Here is a 17194-nt window from a genome sequence, read left to right on the forward strand (position 1 = left end):
GCCATTTAGGGAGTGAACCAGTGGATGGAACCAGTAGATAGACAGTCTCTCTCTCTCTCTCTCTCTCTCTCTCTGTTTCGTGTCTGTGTGGGCATGTGCTGTAACTGCCTTTCAAATAAATAAACAAATCTTAATTCAAACAAAACCAAAAAACCCTCCCAGCCTGTGGATGGAGAATCGTGGGAAAGGATGGAGACCCAGGGGCCTCAGGGCGTTCCAGCCTGGGAGGGGCTTCTCAGGGCGGAAGAGACCGGAGAGGAGGCGTGGCTAAGACAAGGTCACACCCTTGGGCTCGAGAATTCCCTAGAAGGACTGAAGAGCCCCGCAGGGTCGTCACACCAGGATTGTGGTTTATTACAGTGAAGGAAGCAACAGCCAGCGCAGAAGTGCTAACTCTGCCCACTAGGAAGAGTGACAGCTGCACAGAGTCGAGCCAACCAGAGGGGCTCCCCTAGGTTCTTAACGGGGCTGAGTCCTGCCCACCAGGCTGACCACAGCCCCCCACATTCAAGTCCACTCCCAGCATCAGCTGTTTGTGTGGCCCAAGGCCCCAGGTAGACAAAGACTGTAACACTGCTGGCCACTGGGGGGCTGCGGGCACAGGCACAGGCACTGCAGGGGCCTTCCCAGGTCCAGATGAGGGACAGAGGGCCCACCCACCAGCGCAGGGCCCCTGTCAGTCTGGAAACCATCATCCAGTCACACGTACACACGGCACAAGACACTGTACACGTTCAAGGAGTGAAGGCACTTACTGCCCGAGCACCTCTTCTGAGAAAGCTACTTCAGGGCACGCGTCAGCTGAACCAACCAGAAGGGACTTCCACAAAGAGGGGCACACGGGGTCCCCAGGAGGAGCAGCAGCGTGGAGACGTGGTGCGGCCGGATAATGGGCAATGCAGGAGGACCTCAGCCCCACAGGGAGTGAGGCGTTTGTGGGTCTCACTGGCCGCTCTAGGAGAAACTTCATGTAGTGAATCAGGGTCAAAATGCAAGGAAAGGCACTGGGTGGTGTGGAGCGCGTCCTGGCGGGGCACCTGCTGGGCGGCGTAGAGAACCATGACGTCGCCGCCCTCGGTGTTCTCCCTGGTGGATGCCTCGGTCCCCGAAGCCCAGGACGCTTGGATAACGTGAAGACAAGGGCAGGGGCGGGCAGTGCGCCGGCTCCCAGGTGCAGGGGTCAGGACCGGAGCCATCACCCTGGCAGCCAGAATCCCAGCGGTCGGCCGCAAGCAGCTGGACGTAAAGCAGAAGTCGCGTGTAAACTGGGGAGGGGACGGAAGGGAGATGGGTGACGGATGGCACTAGTGACCTGAAGAGACAGGGCGGGGTGCCGCGGAGGAGGGGCCCCTGCGTTGGCACACGGGCAGCAAAGGTGGCGGGAGGTCAGGTTCCGCTCCGTCCCACGGCCACTCTGGGAGGCAGCCCCTAAGCTCAGTATCCAGGGCCCGATGCCAGCGGTCCTGGCCGCCCTCCCCCGGGCTCTGCCCCGCACCCCGAGGGGCGGCTGTCCCGTCGGGTCCCTGACCGCTGTCTCCCTCCGCAGTGTACCACTGGGTGGAGATGCGGACCAAGATGAGCGTCATGGGCTTCAAGGCCGAGGCCGTGAAGCCGCTGAACGAGGAGGCGGCCGCCGAGCTGGGCGCCGAGCTGCTGGGCGAGGCCACCATCTTCATCGTGGCCTGCAGCTGCCTGCTGCTGGAGTACTGGCGCCAGCAGGCGCAGCGGCGCCGCAACAAAGTCGAGCGGCTGGCGGCCTGGGACGCGCTGCGGAACGAGGTGGGCCACCTGGCGCTGGCGCTGGAGGCGCTGCAGGCGCAGGTGCAGGCGGTGCCGCCGCAGAGCGCGCTGGAGGAGCTGCGCGCGCAGGTGCAGGAGGTGCGCGCCCAGCTCTGCGCCGCCGACCTGCAGCCCGCCCCCCAGGAGTAGGCGGCCGCGGGGCCCTGGTCTCGGAGGCAGCTGCTCTCTGCCCTGTGTCCCATCCCAAACCGGCGGGGCTGGCACCACCTGGTCCTTTGGGGTGAGAAAGGATCCTGGGCGGGGACTCACCCCACTGGGCAGCTGGTCACCTCCATCCTGCCCCGCTCTGTGGCACCCTGCCCTGGGCCTCCAGGGAGTTGCGATGCACCAGCGCCCAGGGCCCGCCGTGTCTTCTGTGGGCCCCCAGCCAGCCAGCCACTCACCACTAAGCGGCCCACAGGACATCCTTCTTTTTGGCAAAACAAATTGGGTCCTGTACAGGGATTTGGCCAACTTCTGTCACACCTCGTTATGTCTCAGGGGAGCCCCCCACCTCTTCGTTGGTAGACCACTGTGGGGGGGGGGTTGAAACCATGCTGGAAGTTCCGGGGGACTCCACCAGCGCGTCCATCTACCTCTCTTCTTGCGGGTGGGGTGACCTTGCACTGCGCTTGCCCCGCCAGTCACCCTCCGGCCCCCACCTGTAACCCCCCCCCCGACGGTGCCTTCACCTGGCTTCTCCCCTCCCAGAGCGGAGGGCGCACAGCACCACCCTCTGGCCTGGCCACTGCCTCATCTCCCAAACACATCTCCCCCGACGGTTGGGGTGATGCAGGACCCCAGGGAGAACCGCTCTGAACCCCTCTGCTCTCAGCCCAGCCCCGTTACCTGCCCCAGACCCCGAGCTGACCCCGCCCTTCCTCCTCACTCTTCCAGCTCCCCCACCTGTCAGTCACATCCCACCTCCCACCAAGTCTGCTCCTCGGAGCTCTCAGAGGTCACCCTTCCTGCCAAGGCCCCTCCAGGGAGCCCGCCCACCCGTCACCCGGACGGACAGTCCTGCCTCCCCACTGGGGCGCGCGTGAGCTCTGGGACCTCTGAACTGCCTTGCTAGACTCTGTGTCCGTCATTAAAGCAGCTCCGGGGAAACAGGTCATCTTGGGAACATGTCTGAGACGGTGGCGTCCACCTGCAGAATGGGTCGGGTGTCGGGGAACTCTGGGGGAGCGGGGACAGGGTTGACCCCGGAGCCTTTGCCCAGTGGGGAAACCGCAGCCCTGCATGGACCCAGGGACCTGCCCTGGCTGTCTCCGGCATGAAGGGGACGGGGCAGGGGAGCGGCCTGGCCAGGGACCACGAGGGGTTCCAGCAGAGAACCCAGCGTCCGTCCATCCGTGCGTGAGGGAGAGGCACGGAGGGCGGAGCCGGCCTCCGGCCCCTCACAGCGGCCCTGCCAATCACCCAGAGAGTTTAGCATTTGTAAAAACCGGCAGATTTATTCCACGGGGGCCCATTTTACGAGGCTGAGGGGGAGGTGGGGGCAGAGGCCGCCTCCCCCCTGTTTTGCCCTCATCTTCCCAAGGTGGGTGAAAATGGCCAGGGCCCCACCTACCCAAATACAAAACCAAAAAACTGAGGTTCCAAAAAGTTACAGCATCTTAATTCCTCATAGAAAAGGGGAAGGAGCCAGAGGGAGGGAAGTCCCCGGGGTGGGGGCGGCACCCCCAGCCCGACAGGACGTCCCCCGGCAGCTGCCCCAACCAGGGCACGCCGAGGGCCACAGCATTAAAAACCCCCACACCCCATGTTATCAAAACCAAAGAGGCAAAAAAAAGTACCCTTCCCCCCCAAAACCCAAATATATATATATATTTATATACTTCTTAAAAAACAAAACTTCGAAGGCATTAAGCGTTAAAGTGAATCTAAACAAGGGAATGTGAATTCCCTCTTCCCTTCCCCCTTACTGTGGGGTTAATGGTACATCCCCAGCAGAGGAACCAGCCCCAAGGGGATGGCAGAGGGGAAGGACCAAAGGGAGCAAAGGGTGGGGGCCTCCCCAGCCAATCAGCAGCCAGTACGGGTGTGGGCACGGTGCAGGGAAGCCACACCCCCTTGGAATCTTCCAAGTGGGAGGGGGCAGGGGGAGATGCATTCCCGTGTAGTCTTCAGCCAATTCCACGTGGAGTCGAGGCGGGGAAGCAGGGTAACAGGCGGGGTGTGCGGAAAGAAGTGGGCCCCTGCGGTCAGGGGGAGCCCCGCTTCCTCAGCTCCTGGACAAAGGCTGGAAGGAAAGAGGGGGCAAAGCTCAGGGCAGGGGCTCTTTCCCCTTCCGTTCCAATCTTCCCAAAAGACGGGCGGCCTCCAAACCACGCAGGCGCCTCACGGGGCGCGGGCAGGCGCCTCACCTTCGATGATCTCCTCTTTCACCTTCCGCAGCTCCTTCCTCACCTCCTCCAGCAGCTCCTGGAACCACAGGGTTCACCAGTGGGCGGGGCCCGGAGCGGCAGGAAGCCCCCTGTCTCCCACTCGCTGAGAGTCGGAGGAAGCGGGCTGGAGACCGCCCGGCCCCGCCCTCCCTGCCAAGGTCACAGAGAGAACTGGAGGGCATCCAGGACACAGGCTGGCAAACGCCTCCCAGCCTCCTGCCAGCTCCGGCGGGGTCTCAGGTGCTCATCGGAAAGGAGTGTGGTGATGGATTATAAGGCCTGTCACAGCCGTTGAAAGGGGTGCGGCACCTGCGTCATCCCTGACCCCGCCGATGGCTCCCCCTTCTCACACCGGACACCCAGGGTCTGGACCCAGCGCCCCTCCTGCCGTGGGCCCTGGCTAGGCCCCCACCTGCACCTTCCGCCCCTACCTGTTTCACCCGCTCCAGGTCCGAGTCGTCACCGGAGCTGTGGTGGGAGGGGTGGGCCTCGGGGGTGGCCACCGAAGACGAGGACTTCATCCTGGGGGGGACAGAAGCGAAGTCAGAGGCCCTGCCACCCGCCGAGGCGCCGCGCCCCCCGCGCCCGCCGCGCCCGCCGGCCCACCTGGGCAAGGTCGTGCTGTTCTTCTCCCAGGGCCTCCGCACAGATTCTGGGGAGCAGGCAACAAACCGCAAGGTCAGGGCTAAGGATTCCTCCCCCAGCCAGCAGCCCCTCTGCAGAGAAACCCCCAGGAGAGGCCGGCCCCTCCCCCGGGCCGCCCGGCACTCACCGCTGTGGACGGGGACGCGGGCCTCTGGCTCCTCCTGCTGGCAGGAAATGAAACCGTCATGAGCAGCCCCGCCACGCTGCCCCGGGACCCCACCGAGCCCCTCACTCACACTGGCAGATTCCCCCTCACTCACACTGGCAGATTCCCCCTCACTCACACTGGCAGATTCGTCCTTGGGGGGCTTCTCGCCAACCTGCGAGGCTTTCCTCCTGCGGGAGGGAGGGACGAGAAGAGAAGCCTCAGCCCCCCCACTCGCAGCTGCGGGCCCAGGGTTCTAGAAAGTGGCCCTTGTGTGTGTGTGTGGGGGGGCTGCACGGCCAAGGCTAAGGAAGCTGGGATGGGGGGGGTCTTCCTGTGGGCCTCACATCTGGAACCCTAACGTCCTAAGGGGGGAAGGGACTCTGGGAACTAAAATTCTAGGAGTCAGTTTCTAGAACATTCCGCAGGCGCCACAGGTAGGGCTTTCAGCACAAGCAGTGAACAGGAACCAGAGCCCGCCCCCCGCCCCCGCCCCCCCGCCAGCCTGCAGGGCTGGGGTCCCAGGCAGGGGGGTGGGCCCAGGCTCACCTCCGGGCCAACATGGCGTTCATCTCCTCCATGAGCCCCCCGCCTGTGCTCCGGCCACTCTCAGCTTTGGGGCCCGGGGGCCCCCCTGAGACTTCCTCTTGCTGAGGAAGGTAAAAGGGAGCAGAGGGCTTGCGGGTGGGCCTCCCGTGACAGGCAGCCCCCAGCCCATTGTTACCTCAGGGCCAGCCCCCACCCCGCCCCGCGGGCCCCTCACCTTGCTGACTTTCCTGAGTTTGGCTCCAGCAATGGCTGCGGCCAGGCCGGGGGCTCCAGTCCCCCCACCACTGGGGCCCTGGGCTGTGGGGAGAGGGGGTGCAGGGGGTGGGCCCCCCCCTGCCGGGGGCAGCCCTGGGGGTGGGGGGGGACCCGGCGGAGGGGGCGGTCCTGGAGGCGGGGGTGGGCCCCCGGCTGGGGGAGCAGGCGGGCCTCCTGAAACAAGGCAGAGCAGGGGTGGCTCAGAGAGGAGCCAGCCCCTCCTCCAGGGGGGGCTCTGGTCCGGCCCGCCCCCCACCCCCGCAAGCCCAGTTACCTGCGTTGCACACGCGGCGCTCCATCTGCTCCGGCTGCTGCCTGTGGGAGGGACTGCGGTCACCACCGCCCCGGCCCCTCCGCAGGGCCCAAGGGGTGGCGCGGGAATGTTCTAGACTGTCACCGACACCCGGGGTCCTCTCAGGACGAGGGTTTGGGGACTGGGGGTCCTGCGTCTCTGAGCGCCAGGGATTTTCTTAAAGTCTCAGAGGTGGGGGCTCCCAAAAGCGGGCAACTCCTAGTCCCTGGGGAGCTGGAACATTCTGGAAACTGGACGTCGGAGGATGCTGGGACATCTAGAATCTGGCAGTAAGGGCCCCAGCCAAGGGGCCAGCCCTACCTTTTGTGCTGCTCCACCTCTTCCGGGGAGGGGCCGTTCTGGCTGGCCCACGCGGCAGGTGCTGGGGGCGGCGGAGGCCCACCTCCTGGGGGTGGCAGGGGAGACAGAGCCGGGGTCAGCCTTGCCTGTGGCCTCCCCCACCCGGCTCAGGAATCCCACCCAGGGGCACTCACTTCCTTCCTCCCCCAGACCCTGGGCAGGGGCGACACCACTCCCCCTGCCGGGGCGGCCAGGACGCCCGGGGACAGTGGGGAAGCCGAGTCCAGGTGGACCCCTCCCCCTTGCCTCCCTCGGTCCTGCCCAGCCCCGGGCGGCCAGGGGGCCCGGAGTCGCAACCACCTCTGTGTGTGGGCAGTTTCGGTTCCACAGTGGCTATGCCACACCCCAGAGGCGGGGCGGGCAGCGGAGGTCAGCGGCTGACCTCAGGTCCAGGGCTGGCAGCCCTGGCATCGCAGGGGGCTGTGAGCTGTGCAGTCTCGGGCCCCACCCACATTCCCCAGGTGAGCCCTGGGAGAGCAGGCCTGGAGGCTTTCCTAACGCCGGGGCTGGTGACAGAAGCCAGCACGGGCTGCGGGGGCTCCTGGGGGCTGGGACCAGGCTGCGTCCTCCGGAGTCCACACAGGAGCCCTGTGATGTCCCACAGTAGCGACCGAGCGGCTCCATTTTCGAGATGGGTAACCCGAGGCCCCAGCCGGCGGCCGGCACCCACCTTCCAAGGCCTCTAGGGCCTCGGCCATGCCGGCGGCGAACTGCGCCGCGTCCTCCTTGCTGCCGAAGTTGAGGCCCCAGACCTGGCGGGCGTCGCGCCACTGGTGGAAGTTGGGGGTGGCCTGATTGTACTTGATGCCCCGGACGATGGCACAGTTGATGACCACCTGGAGGCAGGGAAAGCGGGGTGAGGGCGGTGGCCCGGGGGCGGCCCCAGTGTGGGGGGGGGATCGGGGGGGGCGCACACCTGCTGGTCCGGCTGCATCTTGCGGCCCACGACCCGGAAGGAATTGGCCGTGGGGTTGTGGTAGATCTGCACGCGGCTGAAGGCCTGGGGCCCCGTGCCCGCGGGGAGCCATTGCTTGTTGCCGTCATCGTAAAGCATCACCTTGGCCCGGCTGGTGCACACGACCATCTCACTGCGGGAGGCGCAGGGGAGGCGGGGTCACCCTCGCCACCAGGGGCAGGGGAGGCGGGGTCACCCTCACCACCAGGGGCAGGGGAGGCGGGGTCACCCTCGCCACCAGGGGCAGGGGAGGCGGGGTCACCCTCACCACCAGGGGCAGGGGAGGCGGGGTCACCCTCACCACCAGGGTCTCCCTGGGAGACGCCGCGAGGGGGAGAGGGCGTGACACAGCCCCCCCCCCCCCCAGGAGACCCAGGCAGAGAAGATGCTGGACGGGGGGCAGCTGAGACCAGTGCGCCCTGGGGGGTGTGAGATGGATGGGGAGAAACAGGAAGAGGAGACATGGAGACGCAGGGGAGGGAGGAAGGTGCCCTGAGCTGCTCTGGGGCCAGCCCTACCTCAGTTTCCCTCTCTGCCAAGTTTTGGATGCCCCCCCTGCTGCTCAGAGCAGAAGAGGAAGCTGAGGTCGGGGAGGGGGAGGGGAGGCCTGTGGCCGGCCGGGGACAGCACAGACCCCTGCTCTCCACTGCAAGGGGGTGCCGGGCCCCCACTGCATCCTTCCGGCTCCCCTGGGCACTACGGGCCTGTGTTGGGTGCCACTGGGGACAATGACACAGCAGTGGCCCAGATGGCCCTGGCCACACCCTCCCAGGGCTCACAGTCCAGTGCCTCAAGACACGGGTCCCTAGGCCGTGATGCCCAGGGCTTGGACCAAGGAGCCGCCCAGGCTACAGGCGTGGAGGACACGGGGCCTGCTGCCCACTCTGCAGGAGGGGGTCAGAGTTCCAGTCTGCCGTCCGCAGGCGTGGATTCAAGTCCCTGCAGAGCCCCGAGGCCGGAGCCTGCACACGGGAAATGAGGGCTGGGTGCCCGGTCGGCCTCGGCTTCCGTGCTGCGGTCACCCTGCGGCCGGCCGGGGACCTCCCACCGCTCCTGGGAGGTCGGAGCCCCCCTCCCCCAATGAGGAACCCCAGGCTCCCCCAGGGGAAGTGACTCGCCCAAGGTCGCACAGCCCAGGGGGAAGCGCCGGCCTCGGCTGGGTGCCCCCCACCGTGGGTTTTTCCTGAAAAGAGGAAGTTGGTGGCTGGGGGGGCGGGGAATGACACCCACAGAGGCTCTGTCTCCACCGGGCGGGTGCTAGGGTGTGACACTGACCACTGACACGGCCCAGCCTGGCACCCTGGGGTGTGACACTGACCACTGACACGGCCCAGCCTGGCACCCTCACGGCAGTCCTGGGGCGGACATGACCTCCCCCTCGGCTCAGAGGCGACCAGGGCCAGGATGCGCCCCCACACACACTGCTAAAGCAGCGGCCGGGGCAGGATTCGAACCCAGGTCCGCAGTCTTGCCCCCCGGGGACTGCGCCGGCCCTGCCCAAACACCAGGTGCAAGCCAGAGAAGCAGGCCTCCAGGGCTGTTTCTGGTTCCCACTGCCCCCGGCAGGGCAGGTAGGGCTAAGGCCGCGCCCACACCTGCCACCCACACCCAGGGCAGGCTCTGGCCCGGCGCCCGGGGCCACTGCCCCACCCTGGCTGTACTTTGGGCTCCCAGCTGGCCCTGCCCTGCTGAGGCTCTGGCCTGGCCTCGGGGCCAGGCACCTGCTGGGCGACCCTGGGCGGCTCCGACTCCTGCCCGGTGAGAGCACAGGGATCCGGCTGAGACCCAGAAGAGGGGCAGCACCATGCCCCACTCTGCAGGATCCACACCAGGTTCCCGCCGGCCTGGGTGCCCTGCCTGCTCTCCGGTCTCCTCTCCCAGCGCCCACTGACCAAGGCCTGCCCGAGCCCTGTGCAGGTGCAGCCCCCTTCAGACGTCACCTCTTCCCAGAAGCCCTCCCTGGCCACCTCATCTTCCTCCAGCTTCCCCGCGACACGGTTTCCAGCAGCGTCCCTGCTTGGCACGCGCCTGTCTGCCCTGCCAAAGCACCAGGTCCAGCGGGGCAGGGATACTCGCCCCTCTGCGTCCCCGGAACCTGGAGGGCGCCCAGCACACGCTCTGAACACATCCGAGTAAAAAGGCAAACCCGGCGGCACAGTGGCTGGCGGCCCAGACCGCGCTCCCGGCTCCCACGACCCCGCAGCCTCAGGAGACCAACCCAGCTGCCTGCCCGGGCACAGAGAGGTGAAGACACTTGGCCCAGGTCACACTGCACGAAAGCACCGGGGCTCCTGTCTGATCTCATTGAAGACGCGAGCCCACTTACTCCAAGCCCACTTACGTTTTAACCTCACGGAAAGATGAGGAAAAGGCTGGGTGGCTCAAGAGTCTGTCTTTCCCCCAAAAGTGTGGAGGCTGCTAACAGCGTCACACGCTGTTGCGGGAGGCAGAGGCAGGCTGGGGGCTGGGGGCCGTGGGCACGGGGCCCTCGCTTCACTCTTCCTTTTGCTAAATGATGGGGCTGGGATGACCTGTGGAGACCTAATTCCTTACTTGATTACGTTTGGGAAAAAATAAATAAACTCAGCAAAAGCCGGACGGGAAACCCCACAGGCAGGAAGCCAGGGAGAGGGACGCCAGTGGTCCCCTGGGGTCTGTCAGTGAGCGCCTCGGTCCCCCTGCCCATGAGTCGCCTCTGGGGGTCACCCGCTCAGACACCACAATCACACAAATCCTTCCAGGCCAGAGCCCCGCGACCTGGAGCCCCGGCCCCGGCCCCAGCCCCCCAGCCCGGGGGTCTCTGGGGGTTGTGCGGCCTGTCTCCCACCGGGAAGTCGGCAGGCGAGGCTTCCCAGGCGGGCCCCCACCACACCTCTGGACCATCCCGAGTGTCTGTGCAAGGAAAACGCGTCATCCGCACTTTCTCTGTACTGTCCTCTCTCTGCGACAGCCTGAGAGGTCGGCCGGCTGCAAACTGGGGGCAGGGGTGACTACAAGGCTGTAACAGCTTCCGCCTCTTGAAACTGTGCCAGGACGCCGGCTCGGAGCCGGGACAGGCTGGCCACACCGGGCAGGTGCTCACCAGCTGGTCTCCCGTCGCCTCTCGAGTAAGAGCAGTTATAGCTGCTACCCCGCTAAGGCACAGCCCCTCTTCCCAGCGGCTCCCGCCCCTTCTCCACCTCCCCCAGGATCCCAGCGCCGGGTCCCACTCAACAAATATTTGTCAGAGGAGAGAAAGAACTGGTCTTGTGATTTTCCATCCCTTCCAGCTGAGCTGCCCCCGGCCAAGCCGTGGCCAGCAATCCGACCCTCCCAGCCTCCTGCCCCGGGGCGCCCTGGCCTGGGAATTTCTGCAGGATCCGGCTCCTTGGCCGGGATTGGGGGCGTGGACCGTCGGAGAGGAAGTCGGCTGTAAGCGAGCAGGGGAGACCCTCTGGTGGGACAGGCCAGGGTCGGACTCCTGCCATCCCCCAGGAGGTAGGAGGCCCCACCACGGCCACAGCCACAGCGGGAGGGGGCCCTGGGAGAGGGCCAGGGCTGGGGGTGGCGGGGGCAGGGGGCTGGGCCAGACACTGCTTCTGCCCTTTTACGGTCGGTCTCACAGCGAGCGGGGCGGCCCTACCTCGGACATCCGCCATCCGCCTTCCACGGGGCCTGGGACCGGAAACGCTGGGGGGGAGGGGCGGAGTCCCGGGGGAGGGGGGAGAGGGTGAGGGAAGCAGGCAGCCCCTGGGGCAGGCCCAGAAGGGATGTTGCCCCGCAATGGGGAAGGAACCGGCAGGAAGTCCCGAGGGTGTCTGGGGATGCCCCCTCGCCCCAGAATTTCCACCCAGCCTTTAGCAGAAAGACAGCCCTGGGGCGGGTGGTAGGGGGTCTTTAATGGTCCCAAGAAAGGAATGCCACCCTGAGGTCAGAGGGCAGGGGTGTGGGGGCCTGGGGGGAAGGGCAGGACGTTGGGCACCAGGGGGTTAATCCCCAGCCGTCCCCAGGAGCCCCCCCACCCCCAGCGCTGAGGCTTCGGGGCAGGAAGTCCCAGAGAGAGTGGAGGAAGGGAGATAGTATTGTCAGACTCCAGCCCCACGGGAGAGGTTATGGGGGACCTGAGCGGGGAGCGGGGAGGGCCGCCGTGGGTACCCCCCCAGCCCGCACCGGCCCGGCCTTCAGGTGAGCCCAGGAGTCCAGGGCAGGTCCTCGGGCCGCTCCCCCCCAGGATTAAATTCCTGGGAAGAGCGCCGAACTCTCGGGAGGCCTGGGTCCCAGGGGGCGAAGGCTGTGACCTTGACGCTTCCCCGCGCCCCTTCCTCCAATCCCACGGCTCCCGAGCGCCGGGGGGGAGGGGCCGCGGCGGGGCGAGCCCGCCCCCCCACACCAGCTGTCTCGACAGGTGAGTCAGGAAGACAAAGGCCCCCTCCCCCCAGCTGCCGCGCCCCCTCCCGCCCGGGGCCGCGCAGGTGGGGACCGGGGCCGCCCTGCTGGCCCGGCGCCGGGAGCCGCCCTGGGCACCGAGCGGCGAGCGCTCGCCCCGTCCTAGGCACGGCCTGGCTCCTGCACAGCATGCGCGGTGGAGCGACGGGGGAGGGGAGCCCCGAGCAGCCCCGCGAGGCTGCGCCCGGCCCGAGGGTCCGCGCACCCCGGGGAGGATCCCAGCGCACCCCCGGATTTAGGGGGTTAGCGGCACCCCGAAGTTAGGTGCGCGGCCCGCCCCACTTGGGGAGACTTGGAACGGGGGACCCTCCCAATCAGGATCCGCGTCTCAGCGTCCGCTCCAGGTCCCAGGTCTCCCCGAACGGCCCCCAGCCACCCCTCCAGGGCCCCCCAGGTGCGGTCTGGGCGGGTCCTGAGCGCCGCCTGCACCCCGGCATCCCCGCGAGGAGTCTCTGCCAACTTGGAGGTCCTCAGAAAAAGTCTCTAAAAAAATTCGGGAGTCTGCCGAGCGCCCCCAAACCTGAAGGCTCCCAGGAGAACCTGCCCGCGCCCACCCCGGGGCTCGCGGGTCACGGGGAGGCGGCCGCTGCTCCGAGCTCGTCCGAGACGATTCGGCCCAGACCCGAGCCCCCCCCCCAGGGCGCGGGTCCCCGAAGTCCAGCCCGGGCCGAGCGGGGGGAGGGGGACAAAGGCGGGCCGGCGGGGAGGGGTCCGGAGGCCGCGCGGGGCTCACCTCATGGCTGCGGGGCGGGCGGCGGCGCGCCCGCGGGCTCGGCGCTCCCGGGGCGCCCCTGGCTCGAGCTGCGGGGGTTCGCGGCCGGCGCCGGGTTCCGCTCAGTGTCCCCCGGGGTCCCGCCCCATAGAGTCCGGCTTCCTGGGGGGAACGGGCGCCGGGCCGGGGCGGCTTCTCGGGCGCCGCCTCCGCCTGGGGGCTCGGTGCGGGGGGTGCGGCGTGCGTCCCCGGCGCGCCCCCTCGGCCGGCGGCCGCCACCACCTCACTCTTACTACTGTACTTCTCTTCGCTACATTTCCTTCCAAAATTCCACTCCCCGCTCCCACAATGCCCCGCGCCTTAAAGGGGCCGCGGCGCCCGCGGGCGGGGGGCGGCGGCAGCGGGCGCCGGAAAGGGCCGCGCGCGAGCCCCGCACTTCCCCAATCTCGCTGTCCGCGGCGGCCCTGCGCGGGGGCTGCACCCTGGGCGTCACCCCCGAGCCCGCGGAAGGAGAGGGCGAGCCCGCTGGGGTGGGGGTGCAGGGAAGGGCGCCCTCCGCGACCCCAGCGCCCTCCCGCCACGGGGGTCTCGGGGTGTCTCGTCGGCGCCCACCGACGCGTCCATTCCCAACGTCCTGCTGGACTTCAGGGGGAGAACACGGGGAGGTGCCCAAACTTCCCCTTTAAATCCCCCCACTCGGACGCCCCCTGCCACCACTGACAGACACACACACACTGCGTCCCCCTCCTCCGCAGACTGACGAGGGGTCCCGGAGGGGCGAGCCCCCTCCCCCGCGCGGGGCCCCACCCGTCTCCCTGCCCCCCGCCGGCCCGGGAAGGTGAGGAGGAAGTGGGCCGAGGGGGCGCGGCCGGCCGCTGACTCACGGCCGCGGGGTCGGGGTGGGGGCGGGGATTGCCCGAGGGCAGGGTGGGGGGTGGGACCCCGGCCCGAGGCGCGCCCCGGTGGGGCCTCCCACGGAGGACGGCGTGATCCCAGCGGTCGGGTGGGCCCGCGGCCGGGGGACCCTCCCCCACACGCCGGCCCCGAGGAGCACCGACCCTCCCCCCCCCGCTTCCGCAGCGGCCCCGCCCCGTGACGTCACGCGCCACGCCCCCTCCCGCCCCGAGCCACCTGGCCCGGGGTAAGGTGCGGGCCCCGGGAAGTCGCAGCCCGGACTTTCCGAGTGGGTGAGCCCAGGCTCGGATCGGGGGTAAGTCTGGTGGGGGTCCTCTTGTCCGAGCCCCCAGAACCCCGAAAGCCGAGGCACGGGGAGTAGAACCCCAAAACTGGGGGGCGCAGCGTGCGGCCGCGTGTGCCCCGCACCTGGGGGATCCTCGTCCCGGGACCAGTCGCCGGCCTGCGTGAGCCACCCGCTCGGGGAGACCTGGAACCCCGGTCCAGCGAGGGTGTCGCGATTTCTGGGCCTCCCCGAGCCCAGCCCTCAGTTCTCCATGACCTTGGGCAAGGCCTCCGTCTCGATTTTTCCACCTGTGAAATGGGAGGGGTGACAGTTCTGGGGGGCCAGCTGCACTACAGGAGGGGGGCTTTTCCTGTAAAAGGCAGAGAGAGAAACTTCCATGTGCTATACACTCCTCACATGGTCCTAGTGCTGGAGCGAGGGCCCAGGGACGCCACTTGGGTCTCCCTCACCGATGGCAGGGCCCACGTCCTTCCCCAGGTGCGTCAGCAGGGAGTAGGGCAGCTGGGCAGCCGGGACTGCAGCTGGCGCTATAGGGGGTGCCGGCGCCACAGGCTGCACCAACTGGCGCTATTGGATGCCAGTGCCACGGGCGGCACCTGCGACCACAGTGCCAGCCCCCACAAACTTTGTCTAGAACACTCCAAATGGACATATTAGACCTAAGGTCTGGCTGGCTTGCATTTTCTTTACCCTTTACAAATATACATTCTTTTAAGATTTATTTATTTATTTTGAAAGGTAGAGTCACAGAGAGAGGGAGAGACAGAGATCCATCTGCTGATTCACGCCCCTTAGAGCCGCAACGGCCAGAGCTAGGCCAGAGCTGGGCCGATCAGGAGCCAGGAGCTTCTTCCGGGTCTCCCACATGGCTGCAGGAGCTGCTTTCCCAAGCTCATTAGCAGGGAGCTGGATCTGAAGTGGAGCAGCCGGGGCTTGAACCTGTGACCTAACCCGCTGCGCGGCAGCACCAGCCCCCTAAACAGGGCTCTGAGCTCAAGTGCTGTACAAAGCAGGGGCCAGGGGCCAGCACTGCGACGCAGTGGGCTAAGGGGCTGCCTGCAGTGCCGGGCAGCCCCACTTCCCATGCAGCTCCCTGCCGGTGGCCCTGGGAGAGCAGCAGGTGATGGCCACCCACGTGGGAGACCCAGATGGAGCTCTGGCTCCCGGCTTAGCCTGGCCCAGCCCTGGCCTTTGTGGGCATTTGAGGAGTGAACCAGTGGATGGAAGATTCCTGTCTGCCTCTCTCACTTCTCCCTTTCAGATACATTTTTTTTTTTTTTTTGACAGGCAGAGTGGACAGTGAGAGAGAGACAGAGAGAAAGGTCTTCCTTTTTTTGCCGTTGGTTCACCCTCCAATGGCTGCCGCGGCCGGCGCGCTACGACCTGCGCACTGCACTGATCCGATGGCAGGAGCCAGGTGCTTCCCCTGGTCTCCCATGGGGTGCAGGGCCCAAGTACTTGGGCCATCCTCCACTGCACTCCCTGGCCACAGCAGAGAGCTGGCCTGGAAGAGGGGCAACCGGGACAGAATCCGGCGCCCCGTCCGGGACTAGAACCCGGTGTGCCGGCGCCGCTAGGCGGAGGATTAGCCTAGTGAGCCGAGCCACGGCTTTAATAAATACACTTTAAAAGTGTAAACAGCACTAGGAGCTCCAGGTAAGGAGACCCCTGCAGGAGAGACGTGGGATTCACAGGCCGCGCCAGGGCCCGGTGAGGGCGGGCAGGCAGGGGGGGACGGTGACCTTGCACTTCCTGGCCTGAACCTTGGGCAGCACTGCAAGAGTGAGATACGTCAGTGACCTCATGGAAGAAGTCTTCAGCGTATTAGGGGTTAAAAACAAGCCGAGTTGTAGGGTAGGAAAAATACAGGACACTGGAAGATCTGTGCCCAGTGTCTCCGTGCAGAGAAGCCGTCCCTGATTCCACTGCGGCTGCTGCCAGTGGCGAGGGGAGTTGGATTATCACCAGGTGACGGGTTCAGTCCTGCCTCTGGGCCTTTGCACAGGCCGTCTCTGCCTCCGGACTCTGGAGTTTTGAACCAAGTGGGCTTATTACTCATTTAAAAGCTACATGGGGGCTGGCGTTGTGGTGACCCGGGTTAAGCCTCTGCCTGGGACTCTGGCATCATGAGTCCTGGCTGCTCCACTTCCAATCCAGCTCCCTGCTAGTGCACCTGGAAAAGGCAGTGGAAGACGGCCCAAGTGCTTGGCCCCTGCCACCCGCGTGGGAGACCCGGATGGAGCTCCTGGCTCTTGGCGTCAGCCTGGCCCAGCTCTTGGCTGCTGTGGCCTTCTGGGGAGTGACCCAGCAGACAGAGGATCGCTCTCGCTCTCGCTCTCACTCTCACTCTGCCTTTCAACTAAATAAAACAAATCTTAAAAAACCAACACAGAAACAAAAGCTAAATGAAGGGCAGGGCCTTTGGCCTCACCAGTTAGGGAACCCGTGCCCCATACCAGAGGGCCTGGGTTCGACTCCCGCTGCAGCTTCCTGCTAATGCACACCCTGGCACTCACGGGACACTCAGCTGAGTTCCCACCTCCTGGCTTTGGCCTGGCCCAGCCCCAGCTGTTGCGGGCACCTGAGGAGTGAGATCAGTGCGTGCAGGATCTCTCTCTGTGTCTTCGCCTTTCAGATGAATGAAGACAATAAAGCGACATGTTTTAAAACAAAGCTACACTTGAAAACCCAAGGCAGCGCTTCCCTCTCCGTTCTCTTCCTGGTGGTCTTTGGGGTCTGAGATGATTTTTATAGACTGGCTGCCTTGTTTGCTGTCTCCCCAGAGTGGGAGGAGGGGCCCCCAGAGCAAGGGAGTCCCTGGATCAGCCTGGCTCCCGGCTGTGACGGCTGTGACTGTGGCCTGGCACACAGCAGGTGCCAGTGCATACTTGCTAACCCTGTGTGTGTCTATGTCTTTTATAAGAACATGTATTTAAGGGGGCGGCGCTGCAGCGGAGCGGGTAAAGCTGCCACCTGCCGCGCCGGCATTCCATGTGGGTGCCGGTTCCAGTCCCGGCTGCTCCACTTCCCATCCATCTCCCTGCTAATGCGCCTGGGAAGGCAGCAGAGATGGCCCAAGTGCTTGGGCCCCTGCCAGCTATGTGGGAGACCCGGATGAAGCTCCAGGCTCCTGGCTTCGGCCTGGCCCAACCCCCGCCCTTGTGGCCATCTGAGGAGTGAACCAGCAGATGGAAGACCTCTCTCTCTCTCTCTTTTTCACTCTGCCTTTCAAATAAATCAATAATCCATTTTTAAAAAGAAAGAAAATGTATTTGGAAACATGTAATTAAAGTTTAATAATAAAAACTCCCCTGCCTCCCCCGAACACTGATAAAAACCAGAAGGGAAGGGGAGGGGTGGGGGAGGGGATGGGAGGAGAGGAGGGGAGGGGGTGGGAGGAGAGGAGGGGAGGGGGTGGGAGGAGAAGAGGGGAGGAGAGGGGAGGTTATTGAGCTCGGTGATCTGATAGGAGCCCTTCAGCTAGCT

The 17194-nt window shown here is 66.0% G+C and overlaps 2 protein-coding genes and 1 long non-coding RNA gene across 6 annotated transcripts in view; 2 read left to right on the forward strand and 1 right to left on the reverse strand.

Moving 5' to 3' along the window:
* The window catches only part of OPA3 (outer mitochondrial membrane lipid metabolism regulator OPA3), a 31692-nt gene extending 29441 nt beyond the window's left edge, over nt 1–2251 (forward strand). The window contains exon 2 of the mRNA XM_070062093.2: nt 1547–2251. Coding sequence (XP_069918194.2) covers nt 1547–1929 — 383 coding nt within the window. The 3' untranslated portion in view covers nt 1930–2251. The remainder of the gene's footprint in view (nt 1–1546) is intronic.
* A 958-nt stretch (nt 2252–3209) lies between these two features.
* Nucleotides 3210–12804, reverse strand: VASP (vasodilator stimulated phosphoprotein). Of its 3 annotated transcripts, none has more exons than XM_051829672.3 (13): nt 12529–12804; nt 7332–7503; nt 7086–7251; nt 6377–6461; nt 6038–6078; nt 5723–5937; nt 5509–5609; nt 5099–5150; nt 4942–4975; nt 4776–4821; nt 4601–4691; nt 4149–4206; nt 3210–4024 (listed from the first exon to the last, which is right to left on the reverse strand). In XM_051829672.3, exons 1-13 carry the CDS (start codon nt 12531–12533, stop codon nt 3987–3989), a joined length of 1104 nt encoding a protein of 367 aa, XP_051685632.2. In that variant the 5' UTR covers nt 12534–12804; the 3' UTR covers nt 3210–3986. The 3 variants fall into 3 exon arrangements, with proteins under 3 accessions (XP_051685632.2, XP_051685631.2, XP_089176191.1); XM_051829671.3 differs by having other exon boundaries at nt 4942–4978; XM_089320065.1 differs by having other exon boundaries at nt 4942–5038; nt 5087–5150.
* LOC149120775 (uncharacterized) lies at nt 10737–17014 on the forward strand. Of its 2 annotated transcripts, none has more exons than XR_016225197.1 (2): nt 10737–10847; nt 16344–17014. It is a non-coding gene; the product is annotated as an uncharacterized LOC149120775 (long non-coding RNA). The 2 variants fall into 2 exon arrangements; XR_016225198.1 differs by lacking the exon at nt 10737–10847 and adding an exon at nt 11434–11754.
* The last annotated feature ends 180 nt before the right edge of the window (nt 17015–17194 follow it).

The sequence above is a fragment of the Oryctolagus cuniculus genome, chromosome 18 (assembly GCF_051225735.1).
Source record: "Oryctolagus cuniculus isolate XC-2025 breed Fujian yellow rabbit chromosome 18, ASM5122573v1, whole genome shotgun sequence".
Classification (NCBI taxonomy): Eukaryota; Metazoa; Chordata; class Mammalia; order Lagomorpha; family Leporidae; genus Oryctolagus; species Oryctolagus cuniculus.